At 37.6% G+C, this 19486-nt stretch overlaps 1 protein-coding gene across 3 annotated transcripts in view; it reads right to left on the reverse strand.

The window, feature by feature from the left end:
• Positions 1-471: 471 nt before the first annotated feature.
• Positions 472-19486, reverse strand: part of LOC106053586 (uncharacterized) — a 33396-nt gene continuing 14381 nt past the window's right edge. For all 3 annotated transcript variants that reach the window (XM_056005803.1, XM_056005804.1, XM_056005805.1), the window contains 9 exons: positions 18311-18494; positions 17107-17266; positions 16515-16671; positions 15159-15303; positions 13881-14023; positions 13632-13751; positions 11685-11825; positions 5551-5662; positions 472-4628 (listed from right to left, as the gene is read on the reverse strand). In XM_056005803.1, coding sequence (XP_055861778.1) covers positions 2324-4628; positions 5551-5662; positions 11685-11825; positions 13632-13751; positions 13881-14023; positions 15159-15303; positions 16515-16671; positions 17107-17266; positions 18311-18494 — 3467 coding nt within the window. In that variant the 3' untranslated portion in view covers positions 472-2323. The remainder of the gene's footprint in view (positions 4629-5550; positions 5663-11684; positions 11826-13631; positions 13752-13880; positions 14024-15158; positions 15304-16514; positions 16672-17106; positions 17267-18310; positions 18495-19486) is intronic.

Genomic DNA, 19486 nt, shown 5'->3' on the forward strand with positions numbered 1-19486 from the left:
CCTAGATAAAACCCTAGATAGAGCCCTAGAAAAAGCTCTAGATAGAGCAGCCCTAGGTAGAGCAGCCCTAGATACAGCCCTAGATAAAACCCTAGATAGAGCCCTAGAAAAAGCTCTAGATAGAGCAGCCCTAGATAGAGCAGCCCTAGATAGAGCAGCCCTAGATACAGCCCTAGATAAAACCCTAGATAGAGCCCTAGAAAAAGCTCTAGATAGAGCAGCCCTAGATAGAGCAGCCCTAGATACAGCCCTAGATACAGCCCTAGATAAAACCCTAGATAGAGCCCTAGAAAAAGCTCTAGATAGAGCAGCCCTAGATAGAGCAGCCCTAGATACAGTCCTAGATAAAACCCTAGATAGAGCCCTAGAAAAAGCTCTAGATAGAGCAGCCCTAGGTAGAGCAGCCCTAGATACAGCCCTAGATAAAACCCTAGATAGAGCCCTAGAAAAAGCTCTAGATAGAGCAGCCCTAGATAGCAGCCCTAGATACAGCCCTAGATAAAACCCTAGATAGAGCCCTAGAAAAAGCTCTAGATAGAGCAGCCCTAGATAAAGCCCTACATAAAGCCCTACATAAAGACATATGTGGAACAAGATGACGACAAAGTAAGATATAAATAGCCAAAAAGCTGGTTGGGATAAAAATGTGAAATACGAAAGATTCGCTGGTTTGTCTTCAACAAAACGAATGCCACATTTACCTCCCCTGTGTGTCGAAGGTTACGTCCTCCCAGAATAGTTTTCTGAGAAATGAGACACAGTCGTTCTACGACTGGAGGAGGTGAATATATAACAAGATGAATACAATTGAGATTTCTTTATAGCTAAAATATCTAGATGTAGTTAAAAGTATGTTATGTGTGTTTGAAACTATTATGTAACTAAATGGAAACGGATCACATAGTAATAGCACATTCAAAAAGCGAGCTTGATCTCGCGTTTCGTGGTGTTGGCCTTTTTCAGGTTATATCGCACCATGAATACACTCAGTTTGCAGAGTCAGTCCTAATTCCATTGAGGATTTTTACTAAGTTACGGGAGTCGTGGTGGCTGAGTGATTAAGCGCTTGGCTTCCAAATCTGGGGTCCTGGGTTCGAATCTTGGTGAAGACTGGTATTTTGAGTTTCCAATTTTTAGTCCACCCAACTCCAATGGGAACCTGACCTTAGTTGGGGAAAATAAAGGCGGTTGGTCGTTGTGCTGACCATGTGACACCCTGCTCGTTAACCGTAGGCCAAAGAAACAGATAACCTTAGAGCAGCTCTAGATAGAGCAGCCCTAGATACAGCCCTGCAAGGTCTGAAAGGGGAAATTTACTTTTACTCATAATAATGTGGTCTTTGTTCACACCCTGATTTGAAAAATCCATTTTACTTACTTTAAGCATCAAAATACATTAAGAGAGGAAAAGAAGACAAAGCGATAGGAAGAAATATGTTGACTATATAATGGACATTATCGAAAAACATAAGCAAATGAAAAAGAGAATATTGGGAGACAATGTAAATCTATGACATCTATCTATAATATATAATCTATCTATAATAAATGTTAAAAACGCACCATTGAAAGATCATATAGATTATGCTATGAGATAATAAAGTCTCATTTCAAATTGAACACACCATCAGCAAATACCCAGGAAAACCCAACACCATAACATTATCACCACAATAAGGCCGAGAAAGAGAACATGACACATATGCATTAGATGGTCCTATTATTAAAGCTTAAGACAACTTCACAACCAGGAAACTGTTGTGTTTTCAAAAGTTATTGGCACATCAATGTAGGCCTATTTTGACAAAGAAAAGCCCATAACTAAATTAAAACTTTGCAAAAAAAAATGTTCTAAAATTATAATAATAATGTAATATACAAACGGCTATATGCACTGTATGTCGGCTATAGTGTTGCTTTTGAACCTTTCAAAATATGTATTGATAATTAGATATATATACTTTATAATATTGGAAATACATAATAATGTGTTAACTTAATTTACTTAATTTCTTAAGCAGAGGTTCTCACTCAATCCACATTTCAAAATCTCATTAGGAGTCGTAAGATACTCGGATGCAGCTCTTTGTGTATTTTTTTTTCACAAATGCATGGGAAAAGATGCAGACCAGATCCTTAAATGGTCCGAATTAATGTCTGGTTACTTTTAGCCTAATGTTTAATTTCTATCTTTGCTTTATCTCAATCAAAGAAGTCCCAAAAAAAAGAGAGTTTATGCACTAAAATATTTCACAGTACTCAGTTTTTGTCTTGAAGTTTAAAAATGTAATAGGAAGTCTGTTCATAAAAGTGTGTGTCACTGTTATTGTAAAGCAATCGCTTGGCTCGCAATGGATGGTCTGTACCGTTCCCGTAATTCAACCACTTCAGTCGAATCATTTAAGTCATTCTCAGGAACAGCAGAAGACGCATGTGCAATCGAGCTGGCACGGTTACCTGTGTCTGCCAAGCTGGCGTAGAGCTCAGCGAGGAACTCTCCAGAACCCAGGCAGTAGACAGGGTTGCTTGGTAAGTTCTCATCATGGTGCTCCTGGCTGTGGAGGTCACCGACCCAGAAATATTCTTCCAGTTCTTTACAGTGTGTTGACGAATGCAAGGAAGAAGGATAATCCAAGTGAGACAAAATGGAACTCATGGTTCGCAAGTCGAGTTCACTCCCTTCCAAGGGACTAGAAACTTCTTGGGGGTATGATAAGACTACGATCTCTTCAAAAGAAGAGCATGCACTCTGATTGATAACATGGGCTGAGAGCTTGTCCATCATAGCTTCGGGTTGTTCACCCAAAAGGTTAAGGAAATGATCAAAGGAACCATGGGAAGATAGGGAAGAAAGCTCGAAAGATGGGAACAGGGCATACAGATTTGAGTTAGCTGAAGGACATTGACCAAATGACAGATCAACAGTAGATGCCGAAGAGATGGGGAATTTTTGTCTGATAGAATTTGATGGACTTAGAACCAAAGGGCTGGTCAAACTTTCATTTAGCACATTAATAACTGGCTGGCTTGGAAGATTCGTTTGTGCTGTGGAGTGGGAAAGGTTATCAAAGTCTTGAGCTTTACATTGATTTGGCCCAATAATAACAAAAGATTTCATTAATTCTGGAAGGTGTTGCGCATGTGCAACCAATACAGGAGAACTAGTGACCTCTGGGTTCTGAAATTCTGTTTCTTGACCAGAGACTGAAATATTAGCAATTGAAAGACTCATTTGGCTATACCCACTGGAGACACTAGGACTAGTAGCTAATGCACTCTGAACCTCGTTTGACTTAAACGTACGGGAAACATTAGCCACTAAATGACTTAGAGTACCATTTCCAGAAGGACATGTGACCAAAGGACTTTGCAATCTGTGTCCAACTGAAACCATAACATCTCTAGGTCCAAAGAGCTCAGAATGATGTGTGAGCACTCTACTCATCAAGTTTTCTGACGCATTGGAAATAGAAGCATTCGCGACAGATTCGCTTATGTTCAGTTCCTCATCAGATCTGTATGATACAAATGGACTTTGGTGTTCAGTTTGACTAACAGAGGCCAGCTCTTTGCCTACTGATAGACTGTTATTTTGTTGAGTTGCACTGATGATTTGTAATCTTTCTTGATGACTGAGTCTTAAAAAGCCAGAAGGATTTAATACTTCAGGGGTAAGATAACTGTACAGTTCATCTATTTTATGACTTTGAGCAACAACCTCCGAATTTGAAGGGTTTAGAACAAATAGAGGGTGTTTGCTTCTTGAAGATAGACTATGGAAAAGATTTAGATTGCTTGAACTTTGAGAAGGATTGACTATGCAAGAGTTTAAACTATTCGGACTAAGGCAGCTTATATTTTGTACAAAGATGGACATTCCAGTTCTGTTGTTATTTGTATGAGAACTAATGTTTGGATGGAAAATGTAAACAAGTTCGGACTCATTTTTCCGCACCAAAGAGTTTAAGTGATTGACTTCACATGCCAAAGCTTCTTCCAGTGGACATAAATTAATTGGAGAAATATTAGAGAAGCTGGAAAACGGAATCAAATTATTGATTTCTGGGCCAGGGATGTTTTGAGGGAAACTGCAACTAATGAAATCTTTCAACCACATGTCTTTCCCAAGAACCTCGTTGATGGTTTTACAAATTGGGCAAGAGAGAGTTAAATTATCCATTAGTTTTTGAAGCTCCAGGTCTTTAAGGTCAGTGTTTTTCAGGTAATCGATAAAGAGCCTATGTCCAGCCAGCAGCGACTGTCTGCCAGATGAGACCTCAGTCTTCCCAAGCACTTCTTTCACCAGGCTGTTCTCCTCCACGTGCTTCAGGAGCTCGTCCTTGTACTTCTTGAACTTGTCCATGGAGACAGCCCAGCTGACCACCAGGCCATGCTCGTAAATGGACATCAGGTAATGGTGGCTGTCATCGCTCATGTGTTTTTCCAGCTTAAGCCCCAGGTCTGTCATTGCTTCAATGTCACAGTCCATCTTTTTAGAGTCACCAAGAAGGAGTTTGTAATGGAACATCCCTAAGTTGATCTTCAGCCTGTAATCATTTTTCTGGTAAATTTTCTTTAAGATCTCATCTGATTGCATGGACGAGACATAAGCATCCTGGAACTTTTTTCTGAAAAAAAAATAAAATAAAAATATTTCTATGCAAAGAAAATTTGAACAAGAAAACAACTAAAATCTTTACAATTTAGAAGCAGAGAGTCCTCTTATTGATAAAGGTCCAATCTATTTTATTAAAATGTAAATCATATTTAATATTTAAATAAGGATGTAAAATAGTTATTCATCAATTTCAGTTATTTACTATATTGTTAAGCATATTTTTCTTTGGATCACAGACGCCTACTTTTAATTTAAAATGTGTTCTTTAATGTTAACAGTGAATGTAATAAAAAAAAACGGCGAGCCTATATACGTTTATAATGGCAGATACTAATGTACACTCGCAATGGAAGAGAGGTCATATCTTAAAGAATTTAAGCAATATAAAGCTTGCTCCACAAACTCGTGACAAATGTCTATCCCTCGTTTTGTCATCCTACCTACTTCATTTCGCTGCCTGGTCGTGTGGTATGCGCTCTGGACTGTCTTTTGCTAACCTAAACCTGCATTATGTGGTTTAGATTTATAGGAGTATATACAGTAAGTTATATCAACTTTATTTTATTTATATACATCGCTATATTGTTTTCTCTTTATGGTTAGGATTTTATTTCTATAAACGATGTGGTTTATTTCTATAAAGTGGATGTGATGTATACACAACGTTTTGTGTGTATTGCTTGATAACGAAGTGATTTGATTTATATTCCTCGTTTTGATTTTGTTTCCGTATAGCGTAAATATCGCATTTTTTTGCACAAAGAGCTCGTTAGCTTTAACTGACTGCTCTATTCATCCAGGTCCTTGGTGTCTATGGAGACAGCGTGCCGTCCTAGGTCTCTATGGAGACAGCGTGACGCCCTATGCGCCGAAAGGCACATGAGAATCTAAGTCTAAGTAAGTAAACAAGATAGCATCAGACAAATACTAACAGTTTGACTTGAGTTTCAGCCAGGTGAGTCAAGGTCAAGGCGGTATTGTACTGGTACCAGATCCCCTCTCTCAGAATAGTCAAAGCTTTTTGTAGGTCACACTCTGCACCAGCTAGAAAAAATACGGTAAACCTTCATTTAAGATAATTTTTATTGGTCCAATCAAATGGAAATTCAGTTTGACTACAATTGAACACCTCAGTGTAACTACTGTACAATGGCAATATATATGCAAATACTAAAAACATTCACAAACGAAACACATACACACTCACAATCAGCGCTTTATTTGCTCTTGTTACTTAAAATCTAACTTTGTACTATGTACATATCAGCATGTAACGAATGGACTCTTCACCAATCGTAAACAAACAACATTTAGCCACTATACAAATTACGTGATACACACAGGCTGTCACGAGACAGTATTTTTTCCATTGCTTTATCAATATTATCATGTGGCTAAATGTTGTTTGTTTACGATTGGTGAATGTGACTTGAATAAGTTCATTATTTCTTCTTTCCAACTGTTTCTATGCAAGGAACGTTTCATTTGAAATAGTGTGTGTATGCTTGGTGGGAATTATAGCGCAGGGAGATGCACTAGCGGATCCAGAACTTTGTAGTGGGGGTGGGGGGTGCGATTTTTTTCCAAAACTTAACCTAACGCACAGTAAACCCTAACCCTTTGCATAAACGTGCGTTCAGCATATATCTATATTATAAAGTAGAATGTGAGGGGTATGTATGAATGTATGTATGTATGTATGTTACTTATAGACATCAAAACCGCTTGACCAATCTTGATAAAACTAGGCAGGAATGTTCCTTGGGTACCAACTTAGACCTTAGTGAATGTATTGTAGCCCTAAAACAAATGTAAGACCCTCAAAAAAAATAAAGTTGTCCGACTCTATTACAGCTATAGTATTTTATGGATCTAGGCCATGTCTACAATGTTGACATGAGAAAAGATAGATAGGATTTAGACCTAGATCTAATTTTAAGAAATACACTTTGCGCAGATAGTTTTTTACTTTGACACGTGAAAATACAAAAGAAGATTCATTGATTTCATTATGTAATAAAATTAACCTTCAATTTTGTGTTTCAAAAGCATTTTTTACATAAATTAGTTCCTGATATCTGTGACTACAGATTTCCTGACGAACATTCTTTCATTAGACAATACCGTAATGAATCGCGTACTAAATATTAATTCGTTTAATTGTTTACTTTATAATCCCATCCCTAGATATAAAACTCTAATTCAACTCTAAGATGATAAAACTTCTCTTCGCACAGATAGTTTTATACTTTAACACATAAACATATTAATTAAAGTCCATTCATTTCATATTTTGATCAAATAAACATTCAAATTTGGTTTTCTAAAGCTACATTCGTTTACGAAAGCTGCGAAGCCGAGTTAAAGGCCTAGATCTATATTCATTCATGAATCGCGTACTAAAAATTATTTCGTTTAATTGTTACTTTATAATCCCATCCCTAGATCTAAAACTCTAATTCAACACCAAGATGATAAAACTTCTCTTCGCACAGATAGTTTTATACTTTGACACATAAACATATTAATTAAAGTCCATTCATTTCATATTTTGATCAAATAAACATTCAAATTTGGTTTTCTAAAGCTACATTCGTTTACGTAAGCTGCGAAGCCGAGTTGAGATAGGCCTAGATCTATATTCATTCATGAATCGCGTACTAAAAATTATTTCGTTTAATTGTTCACTTTATAATCCCATTCATATAACAAAGCTATCGCTCTTTTCGTTTTTAATATATAAGAATGTATCGACTTCGGGTAAACCCATTTTCGTAAAACTAATTTTATTTTCGTAGCGAAAGAGAAATAACGTGAAAGGATCATTAGCTAAGTTTAACATACATCTAAATCCAATCCACTAGATTATTCAAAAGCATTCTATACATAAATTAATTTCTGATATCTGTGACTACAGATTTCCTGGCGAACATTCTTTCATTAGATATTACTATTACCAAATGGTTACACATTAACACATCTCTCTACTGAGTCTATTCCTAGGCCTAGGTCTAAAACTCTTCTTCTTCTTCTTCTTATATAATATTGAACTCTAAGATGATAAAACTTCTTTTTGCAAAGATAGTTTTATGCTTTAACACATAAACATACTAATTATTGTCCATTCATTTCATATTTTAATCAAATTAACATTCAAATTTGTTTTTCTAAAGCATTTTTAATACATTCGTTCGCTGTTCGCTAAAGCTGCGTAGCCGTGTTGAGATAGGCCTATTTTCATTCATGAAAAAAAGTTCACGCATGCGGAGCACAGAATGAACTCTATAAAAGCCAATGTTTAACTCTAGATTAGTCTAGATCTAGATCTATGTCTACCTCAGCATCTACTTTATACACATGAACATACAAAATTAAGTCTATCCATCTCAAATTTTAATCAAATATATGTAGGCCTACAAGCAAATGTTTTAATTTGAAAAAAAAAAAAAAAGATTTAAGCCTATTAGCTATTTTGATTTGATAGCTTCATTCACACTATTTTTACATTGACACATTCGCTTTACTTATTACATTATTATTTCGTTTAATTGTTTACAAAACACTCTCAGTGACTATATCGACAGTAATGCGCAAATAAAGACCCGCGGGTCGCGGGTAACATATGTCTAGTATATATATATATTAGGGGTGCACCGGATAGTCGCTCCGGCTCCTGCTTCTGCAGAATATCCGGCATTTTTTACTATCCGGTACTATTCGGCCCCGGTCGGATATCACTACCGGATAGTGAACCGGATAGTAAAAAATACACCTATTTAATATACATAAAGTGGACCTCGTTCCATTAATGTCTGTTGAAGAATGTATTAATGTTTATATTAAAACAAAATAATGTGCTTAAAAATAGAGCCATTATGAATATGCACCAAACATCGTTTATTATAAAGACAAGGCGTGGTAATAACTTTATATAAATAGAAATGAAACTTTACATCATAAATGCGCTTTACATACAGATCAGCAATGGCTGACACTTTTTTCAATTTGTCTTGACCTTTGAGTAAGTTAGTTAACATGTTAAAATGCTACATTCCTTGACTACGTCATGCTGACCAGACGTCTGTCTAGCTGTGCGGGTATATCTCCAGACTCCTGAGGTAGAGATGAACAACTCCCACCCCCTTTTATTTGTTTAGTCCATCACAATGAGGTTTTTTTATAGGCAGGTGACAACAAGTTAAATGCGATGGACGTAGGTTTCATGTCAGCGTATTGACACTCTCTGGAGGTCACACCTTTCGAGGGAACTGAGTTTGTTTATTTAATAGTTAATCTTTATTACGGAGGCTGGACTACCATAGCCACACCTCTAAGGTAACCAGGTATAATTCCAGATGAACAACTCCCTCCCCCTTTTATTTGTTTAGTCCATCCCATTGAGTTCATTGATTGACAGGTGACCCCAAGTCAGATACGATGGACGTAAGCACTCTCTAGAGGTCACTCGAGGGAACTATGTTTGTTTACTTAGTAGTTAATCTTAATTGGGGGGGGGGGACTGGACTTCAAGCCAAACATCTACACGGGTATCCGGACAAAGAGTTATTTGGAGAAAAATCTTAATCACGTGGTTGGGCTAGAGGCCACACCTTTTCAAGTGTGCCGAGTTACTTGGACATAAATCTCAATTAGTAAGCTGGACTAAAGATCACACACACCTAAACGAGTGACCTTTAGCTACACAGAACACAAACCGCGAGATTATATAGCCCAGTAAGCCAGTAACTAATTATTTAGTAGAAGACACGACCAGGGCTATCTTTAAATGGAGAGCTAAACACCCCCTACTTTTTATTTTATTTCTTTGGTCCTTGACACCCATTTTATTGATAGACATTGACCATTTTTTTAAGCCAGAATAAAAAAAAAACACAACGTGCTAACAAAGGATATTACACTGTCCATAAATATTACGGTTAAATAATTTTTCTAACGTGTTAACTTGAATATTATTCCTGCAAATATGTGTCTTGATTTGATAATAATATTCTTAATAATTTGTGACAGTCAATTAACTCCTTGTTATTACTGTTTTCTAACTTAAGATGCGTACTTAGCCACTGTGTATCAGGCTAGGACGACTTTTACACATAATTAACGGAAAACCTTACAGTAAATTTTAAAATCGCATAAAATAAATTGAATAATAGTACCGCAGTTAGATCTAGCAAACAAAGAAAGTGTAAAGTGTAAAGTGGAGTGTAAAAAAAAAAAAAAAAAAACCTTGACCTCTAACTAGTGGACGGGTATAATTTATTTACATGCTTGACTGACCATGTCAATGTGTTATCTTTTTTGACTGACACCCAACTCTATTGCGTGCGTATGCTCAAGGAAAAAACAATGCGTGATGGTTAACACAAACAACTATACATACTACACCAGGACTACATGGGTAGGCTTACTAGGTATATCTGACCAGGTTGTTGGTCTGAAAAACATGAACACATACATCCGACCACTATACAAGGCAGATTGCACTTTACTTATGAGATTTACATTAGTAACTAGTTAAATATATACTAACATTATTTACATTGACCTTCCTACACACATCCTTTACAGTTGGTGGTATCGTACATACACACAGACACACTCATGCTTTACAGATTTTTAGAAATACTGTTAAGCTTGAATAAATCAATCAGTAACAGAGTTTAAAACAATAACGTATATAAAAGGAAAAAAAAATAAAACCAACCAATATAGGTATGTTATTTAACAGTTTCGTAAAGTGTTCAGCAACACAAGCTATTAACAAGACACTTAGGTATCCGGCTCCGGCACCGGCCCCGGCCGAATATCAAATTTTACTATCCGGTCATATCCGGCCGGATATCAAAAAGTACTATCCGGTGCTCCCCTAATATATATATATATCCTTACGGATAATAAAGATTATTATTATATATATATATATATATATATATATATATATATATATATATATATATATATATATAAGCAGTGTTTCTCAACTTTACGCGAAGAAAAAAATCAGTCATGTTATATTTTAATTCAACTAATTTTGTTCACAAACTATGATTTCCCCATAAAAGTAGGACCGCCCCTCCCCCACTCAAAAGGTTAAGTTGGAAAGGGCCGTAGAGGTATTTCCCCCTCCCAATCGACCGACAGGGGAACGACATAATATAAAGATCGGTTAAAACACAAATACCACGTTTTAATCATATTTAACTGATTCTGTTAGCAAGCTACAAATAAATTTGACCGCCCCCCCACTCAAAAGTTTATGGGCAACATACTAGAGGAGGGGGGCGAAATAATCTAAAAATAGGTTGAAATTAAAATAATTAGTATATATTATTAACATAAGTAATAAATTAGTATACAAATTGTTTGAATTCTATACTAAAATTCGTGCCCCCCCCCCCTGCGAGGGGGGGGTCGGCAGAGTGGGCGGGAGTGCGATCGCCTACCGCCCCCTATGGATCCGCCAGTGGGGAGATGGAAGGCTTCACCGATGTGCCTTAGAAGTGTTTGTCCATGTTCTATAATAGGGGGGTTGCGGGCCCTTCGTTTGAATGATGAAAGAGTCAAAAAAAAAGAGACATAGAATTTGACGGTTAAATAATTGTGTTGGAGGTGGGGGAGCGTTGTAATGCGGGCCGTTTTTATTTAGGGATGTAAGACTAATCCGGGGAAAAAAAACAACAACATATGTATACCGAATATTTTAACCGTAGCTTAGTACGGGTATCAGCTAGTCTAGTTATAAAATAATGTTAAACACTTTTCTAAAGCATGTTCAATGAAGCTGTTCTCCATTTTCCTATGAAATGCAGAGTGCACTCTGTTCCCAACCCTTTAAATGTGTTGAAGGAGTAAGGGTTAAAGAAAAAAATTCCAAGATGCCTTTGAGCGTTCAACAAATCACAATCCAGATTCTTGGTCTCCTCTGGAGATTCAAGCTCGTGCCTCTCTTTTCAATAGACAAGCAATGTATGCCACTCAGTGCCAACACGTACATCTTATTTCTTATAGACTTAACAATAAACTATGAGAAGATTCAAACTACAAGTACCGAGGTCTCCAGTTCGAAGTTTGATCATGGCTATGTTGTTCAAAGTGACCAGCATGCTCTGCGGGTTGATTCTGACCAGAAGTGACCTCTGCTTAAGTGACTTTGTGTACCACTCCAGAGCTCGGGGCAAGTCTTGATAACCTAAAACAATACATTAAACCAGTAATGGAAAACAAAGGAACAACTAGTCTGGGTTTTAAAACATAGGTATCTTCAGTTTGTTTCAATAGGAAAAACATAGCTTATATATTAGAGACGTTACTTAAAAAAAAAAGGAAATAATTACGCATTTCATGTGTCAATCTAGTCATGCATGTTAATCAATGACTTAAACTCTGCTAAGTCGTTAGGTTTTCTAGCTGATTCAGTCAACCCATTCGACGCTCTAATAGCACTAGTTAAGAAGGCCGTTTGGAATAAGAAATGTGTCTATATCCGGCTCCGGACAAATATTCGGCCATTTCATTTTTCACTATCCGGTCGTATTGGAATATCACTGCATAATAGTTGACCGGATAGTAAAAACAATACACCTTGTACCTATTTATATGTATAAAGTGGACCTCATTCCGTTACAGTCTGTTATATAATGTTTCAACTTTTAGGCCTATATTTAAAACATAATAATGTGCTTAAAAATAGGCCCTTTATGAATATGCAACAAACATCTTTTATTATAAAGACAATGCGTGTTAATATAAATAGAAAGGAAACTATACATTATAAATGCGCTTTAACACAGAGCAGCAATGGCTGGCACATTTTTTTCACTTGGTTTGTCTGTACCTTTGAGTGGTTCGTTACATGCTAAGATGCATTATTTCTTGACTATGTCACGCTGACCAGACGTCGGTCTGGCTCTGAGAGTATATCTCGAAAGGTAGAGATGAACAACTGCCACCCCTCCTTTTTTTTTTTTTGTTTAGTCCATCCCATTGAGTTCATTGATAGACAGACCTCTACACGGGTGACCGGACAACGAGTTTGCTTATTAGGAAAAAAATGTCAATTACGGGGGCTGGACTACAGGCCACACCTCTAGAGTGCCGAGTTTGCTTACTTGGACATAAATCTCAATTAGGAAGCAGTACTAAAGAACAGACACCTGAACGAGTTACTTTTTGTTACACAGAACCCAAGCCGCGTGATTTCATAGCCCAGTAAGCCAGTAACTAATTATTGTTTGTAGATAGAAGTACAAGGCTCATATTTGTGTATATTAGTGTAAAAAACACGACCAGGGCTATCTTTAAAGGGAAAGCTAATCACCCCTACTCCATATCTATTTAGTCCTTGACACTCAATTTATTGATAGACATTGACCATTTTTAAGCCAGAATGGATAAACACAGCATACTAAGATAGCATACTACACTGTAAATAAATATTACGGTTGAATTACTTTTCCTAACGTGTTAGCTTGAATATTACTCCTGCGTTAAGTGTCTTAGTTTGATAACAATATTCTTCATAAATTGGGAGTGTTAAGTAACTCCTCGTATTACTGGTTTTTATTTGCTTACGATGCGTACTTAGCCACTGTGTATCAGGCCAGGACGCGACACACCTGACACCCTACTACCGTGCCATTTTGTTAGTTACAGAAACCACGATAAAATAAGTAATAATTAAGGAAGATGTTTGATACATACGTTCTAGCCCAATTAAACGAAACCAAGATTGTGTGTCATAGGCCTTTAGATTACGTGACAGGAATAAGAAACTGAACTGGTTGCCTGGTCGTTGCGGTTGGCACGCTGGACTGTCGTTCGGACTTATCGATGGTCCCGGGTTCAAACCCTGCCCGCTTCCATCCCCCGTCGTCCCGCGGGAGGTTCGGACTAGGAAGTAAATTATCTTCAACACTGAAGGAACATCTGAAACATGTAAACCATTTTACAAACCCCACACACGAGGTTACATCATGTGACATGTGACTGAACTGACCTCTCTGAAAGGCTAGACCAATACTGTTCAGTAAGACATCGTAGTCTGGGTGGTCTGTGTATCTGTCGTGGATAGTTTCGTACAACGTCATCATCTTCTTCAACGCTTCTTCATTCTCCCCTGGTGGTGTAGATATTTTACGTCAAAAATACGGTCAGGTTTGAATGTGCAATGTAGCTTACAATAACATAACTATGGGCGTATCAAGTTGAGTGATGACGTCACTAAAGGGAAGAAATGTACAGCTACCTGAGAAGATCATTGGAATCGTTTCATAGATTTCCCCAATCAGATCGTCTTCCAGCACTTGCAGGTCTGACACACAGAACGTCTGCTTATCTGAAGGCGGCAAGACGATCTCATGTCTGACTGATTTTGCTTGTTGGAAAAATCTGAAAAGGAAAAAAAAAATAAGTATAATAATTAGGTCAAGTATTGCCTTTTTTTTCAGAATTAGAAGCTAGGCGTCTACCATTTATAAACTACTGCAGAAAACAATTGCATTAGTGTATACTCCAAACTTTAAAAAAAAAAAACAACTAAAAATTGTTGTTTTTACTTTTCGGATGTTCATTCAGATTTAAAGGTCAACTACACACTAGTCCAAACCGCCCGCAGAACGGCGGGGTTGTGGGTGGAGTCTGGCAGAGTTTGAACCCGAGACCATCATGACCATCGAAAGACAGTCCATACCACACGACCAGGCTGCTTTATTATCTTCATTTGAGTAAGGATATCCTGAATAATGACATTGATCTAATTAAGTTATTCATGGTGTATACATACGTATTACGTATGGGGGACAAGCGTATGCCAAAAGGCAGTCTTTATTGATGAACTGAAAGGTGGTCGACGTAACAGGTGCCCCACGGAAACGCTTTAAAGACCAGCTTAGGCGCCAATGTGCTTTAATTGACTTAAAATTGAGCACCTTGTTGCAGGCGGCTTCAGAACGAGACAGCTGAAGGTCACTTACAAAAGCCGCGGGATACACATTTGAGACCAAAAGAAAATCCGCTGTCGAGGACAGATGTAGACGGCGAAAAGAAAATCTAAATCGACCACCGGCTGACTATGGTTATGCCTGTGCTGAGTTAGGCAAAATATGTAGGTCATATCTGGGGCTGCGTAGCCACGGGAAATACTTCATTCCTCATTAATCATTGGACTCGAAGACAAGCCTTATTATACATGTAGTTATGTCTAGCCCTTTGCACATTTAATTATAATGTAAGTTAGAGGTGTCGGTGTCTACAAAGTACTTGGACCACAATGACGGCAAGTATACAATTAGTATTTTATGTAAGAGTTTCTTTTGTATACAAATAACCGCGTAATATTGCATTAATAGAGTTACACTCCAATAGATTATAAATACTAATACAAAGGCCACAATTTCAACCACTTTGAATGACAATATTATTTGCTTGATAAATGGTGCATATACTTAACAATAGCCACTAATGCCCACTATAGAAATAATCTGCAATATATTTAAAACTATTTATTTTTTCTTAGGTCTATTACATTTTCGACTCAGGATATCTTGACATTCTGTAGAGGATGATAGCCTTCTTTCGTAAAGCCCACTTGTAGAAAAATGTTGGACCACTAGTTTCCAGTGTATCCAATGCCGAGTCCAGGTGCTCCAAAGCTCGACGGAAATCTACACCTGTCAAAAATTAAGATATGCATTTATAAGGATGTCATGTAGGTACATATATTATTGTGTTGTTACTATCGTAACAGTTTGTGCAAAAAGTTATCTAGTTAGAGATGTCACAGACATTGTTAGCAAGTTGTAATTTTTACCAGTTTTATTCAAGTTTTTCATTTAATAAATTAATAAGCCTACAACGGTTTTGTTGGACTAGATGTCTGGAACTACAACGTAAGGACTGTGTATAAACAGGGAGTTAGTTAACAGATGAAATCAATCCAGTGATATCTGTACTTTCTTTTTTCATTTGTTGGATATTGCTTGATCTTGTATCAGGTTACATCTTTGCACTATGACCTCGTTCCTGCCTTTGCAGTATGACCTCGTTCTTGCCTTTGCAATATGACCTCGTTCCTGCCTTTGCAGTATGACCTCGTTCTTGCCTTTGCACTATGACCTCGATCCTGCCTTTGCAATATGACCTCGTTCCTGCCTTTGCAATATGACCTATTTCCTGCCTTTGCAGTATGACCTCGTTCCTGCCTTTGCAGTATGACCTCGTTCCTGCCTTTGCAGTATGACCTCGTTTCCTCAAGGTTGTTAACGTCGGAAGTGGTAATGGTTCACCATTACCATTACCTATAAAATGCTTCCAATGGCAAGCGTCCAACCCCTGGTCTTCGCGTGTGGTTCAGATACTGAGTAAATAACAATTTTAAGATGAGTCCAATCTAACCAACATTGCCCTTATTATCTCCATTGTTTAACAAGCTGGGCAATCCGAAGTATTAGGGGCTGTTATATTGCCAAATCTCTTAGCTTCACGATTTAATATTTGAATATTTGTTTCATTTTATTGAAAGTACGCAGTAATTTCACAGTATTTGAAAATAATCAATCTATATTGGTTGTACTGAATCTCCTTTTTTTTTAATAATGAAAAAATAGAGAAAAAGTCTTTCAGACCTTGCGCTCTATAGGACAGATGATGTCAAGGTTTTCTGTTTCTATAGTCGATGGTTAACGAGAGTGTTACGAAGCCAGCACAACGACCGACCGCCTTTACATTTACCGACATTGTAGTTAAATGGTCTCAGGGACGTCGTAAAAATCACAAAATTTTAATCCCAGTGTTCACCTGGATACGAACCCGAGACGCTTCGGCTTGAAAAGGATCAATGCCGGATTTAAACTGAAAGACTACATGTGACTAGTCGATGTACCTGCTCCTGAAGCCGTGATGTGTCCAAGGCATGCCTCCATGACGGCCGACTCTCTAGGACTGCCGTAAGTTTCTGTGGTCCTGTATAGTCCACCATAGAACCGTTTGGCATCGTTCGGGTCCAGCACCATCATGAGTCTCCTGGCTACCACAGCAACCTGACAAGAAACAGTCATCAATAACAGTCATCAATAACAAGGATAGTAATAGAGCAGGGGTTCTCAACCTGTGGGTCGCGACCTCCCTTGATCGATTGACGATTTGTCAGGGGTCGCCAAAGACCATTGATAAAATGGATTGTTATTGTCTATTCTTCTATTGCTGTGTGTGTGTGCGGGGGGGGGGGGTCGCGGCTAAGTGGGGGATTGTAAAAAGGGGTCGCCGAGCATAAAAGGTTGAGAACCGCTGTAATAGAGTCTAAGCATTGCTACAATATGATGTATATCACGTTTTGTAAAGACCAATCTGTGACCTACTTACTTTGCCATTTTCAACGTATACAAAACCAATATCTACCGGTAGCCGATTTAGTATGTACTAAACATAATTTTTAAAAGGGGTTGTGGGATTCTTAGAAATATTGAGTTCCTTACCCTAAATATGTCCTTGAAGTCACCTTGTAGTGCTGTCAGGAACAAATGTTTAATGTTCGGCCAATCCAAACGATGACACCCATATGGTTGACCTCTGACCCCGTGTAGCTGGATGTTTTTCTCAGCTTTGACCAGGATACGTCCGATAAACTGAGTGTAACTGAGACAGATGTAGATTGAATATCTTTTAGTAGACCTTTATTTGTTTATCTTACTCTTTTAAAATACGCTACTTGTTAAATTATTCGCTATTGTTTTATCTCTTAGCACGAAACAGTAGTTGGCAATACGCCTTAACTAACTAAACTAAACTATTCATTGTTTAACAACTAATGAAACATACTTTAGAATGACAGAAACCGTATGTTGTTACCGGTCGTTGATTTATAACACCAAACTGCTGGTAGACAACTAAACCGTTGTAGGCGTATTATATCTCAAATATTAAAACTTCAACTAACTTGAATGATTCCTTGTGAACAATACTAAACATAACTTTATTTATAATATAGACAAAAGAAACTTGTGATACAATGAAATAAATGTACAGGGGTGGCCAACCTTTTGGTTCCATGCACCAATATTTTTTACTTCTCACTTTTGGCGCATGCGCCTTAGGTTAGCCACCCCTGTACTAGACTTTAGTAATCATTTTTTTCTAACAAAATCGAACTCATTACAACAACACAACCTTTCAGCTTCATGTTCTGGAGTCTTCTGTTCTAACTAAGACCAAATGACGACAATGTCACCTATCTTGCGTCATTCAGAACCAATCCTTAACCTCTTCCCACCGTCACCATAGAAACACACACACACACACACCATAACACCGAAATATAATTTTGAAAATGATAAATAATAAATCTAGACCTAAAATTAATAGAGATACAGAGGCACACATGGCCACATGTAGACTTAATAAAGCCCTTATATATTTGAGATATGGGCCCCCTTATTAATGCTAAATATGTTAGTGCCCAATATGTTCTTCATATACTTAGACTAGAGGGTGAAACTGATATACAATCAATTAGAAAGTATTTAGATAATGAAATAATATAGTTTTTGCTACAAAAAAATTATTCATCAAAATTCAGTTGGGCAATTTTCTAGCGACCACCAAAGAAAGTGGTTGCCCTAAGTTGAAGCTTGTTTAACCGATACGTAAATCCCACACATCAGACTCATACACTTTAGTTACCTGTTGACTTTATTGAGACATTCTTGCCCTGTGACTGGACGATCGAGGCTACATTTGTAAAGTACCAGTGGGTGGACAAACAGCTGATTGGAATGGTCAAACTCTTCAATTACTAAGTTGGTAACTAAAGAGTGATAACTCCTGCTTCCGCGTTTATCGTGGCCTAATAAGCTCTCCACAAAATCTGTTGAATCAATGTAAAAAAAAAATATAATTTCTTATTCCATATTCTAGGACAAAGTCGTATAAGTGCTCTTTCCATAGTGCCAATAGACCATGGAATGGGTAGCCTTAATCAGCAAGAAAAACCTAAGACTGTATAGCAGCGGTTCTCAACCTTTTAAGCTCGGCGACCCCTTTTTACAATCCCCCATTCTGCCGCTACCCCCACACACACACACACAGCAATAGAAGAATAGACAATAACAATCCATATTTTCGATGGTCTTAGGCGACCCCTAGCATATCGTCAATCGACCCCCAAAGCAACCCACAGGTTGAGAACCCCTGCTGTATAGAGTTTGTGTCTCTAATTAAGTTACACGACTAGATTAAGACGCAAAGACATGGAAGACACAATTCTTTTCACTGTAGCACAAACGTATGTAGTTATATGATAAAATATTTTGGTTATTATTTTATTTTTAACACATTTATTCTACGAACACAACTAGCAGATTTTCTTCTAATGTAGAGCTAAGATGGTATAAACGAATTGACCGGATCCCGAGGCAATCATGACGAAGATTCAAAACGATGATGCAGCTGACCCCATGTAAGCAGTAGGCCCCATGTAAGCAGTAGGCCCCATGTAAGCAGCAGACCCCATGTAAGCAGCAGACCCCATATAAACAGTAGACCCAAAGAAGCGTGAGCGTTGGAGCAAAGCACCCCTTTCAATTGTTTTCACTGGACCTGGAATCCAATTGCCACTTTAGACCACGCTTTAAAAAGTACACAAATTGCTTCATAAGGCCATGTAGTTTTTGACGCATGATAATTTATTTTTGTACTAACATACCCTGGGGAGATGACTACATTCAAAAGCCACTGGTGGCTTTATCTCACAGTAAGACGAGTTATCTACCCCCTCCCCCCCTACCACCTCCCTGACTAATGAACGAGGGGAATGAAGAAATATTAACTTTTTTTTAAACCATATACAAAATTAAGATG

Source organism: Biomphalaria glabrata, chromosome 12 (genome assembly GCF_947242115.1).
Source record: "Biomphalaria glabrata chromosome 12, xgBioGlab47.1, whole genome shotgun sequence".
NCBI lineage: Eukaryota > Metazoa > Mollusca > Gastropoda > Planorbidae > Biomphalaria > Biomphalaria glabrata.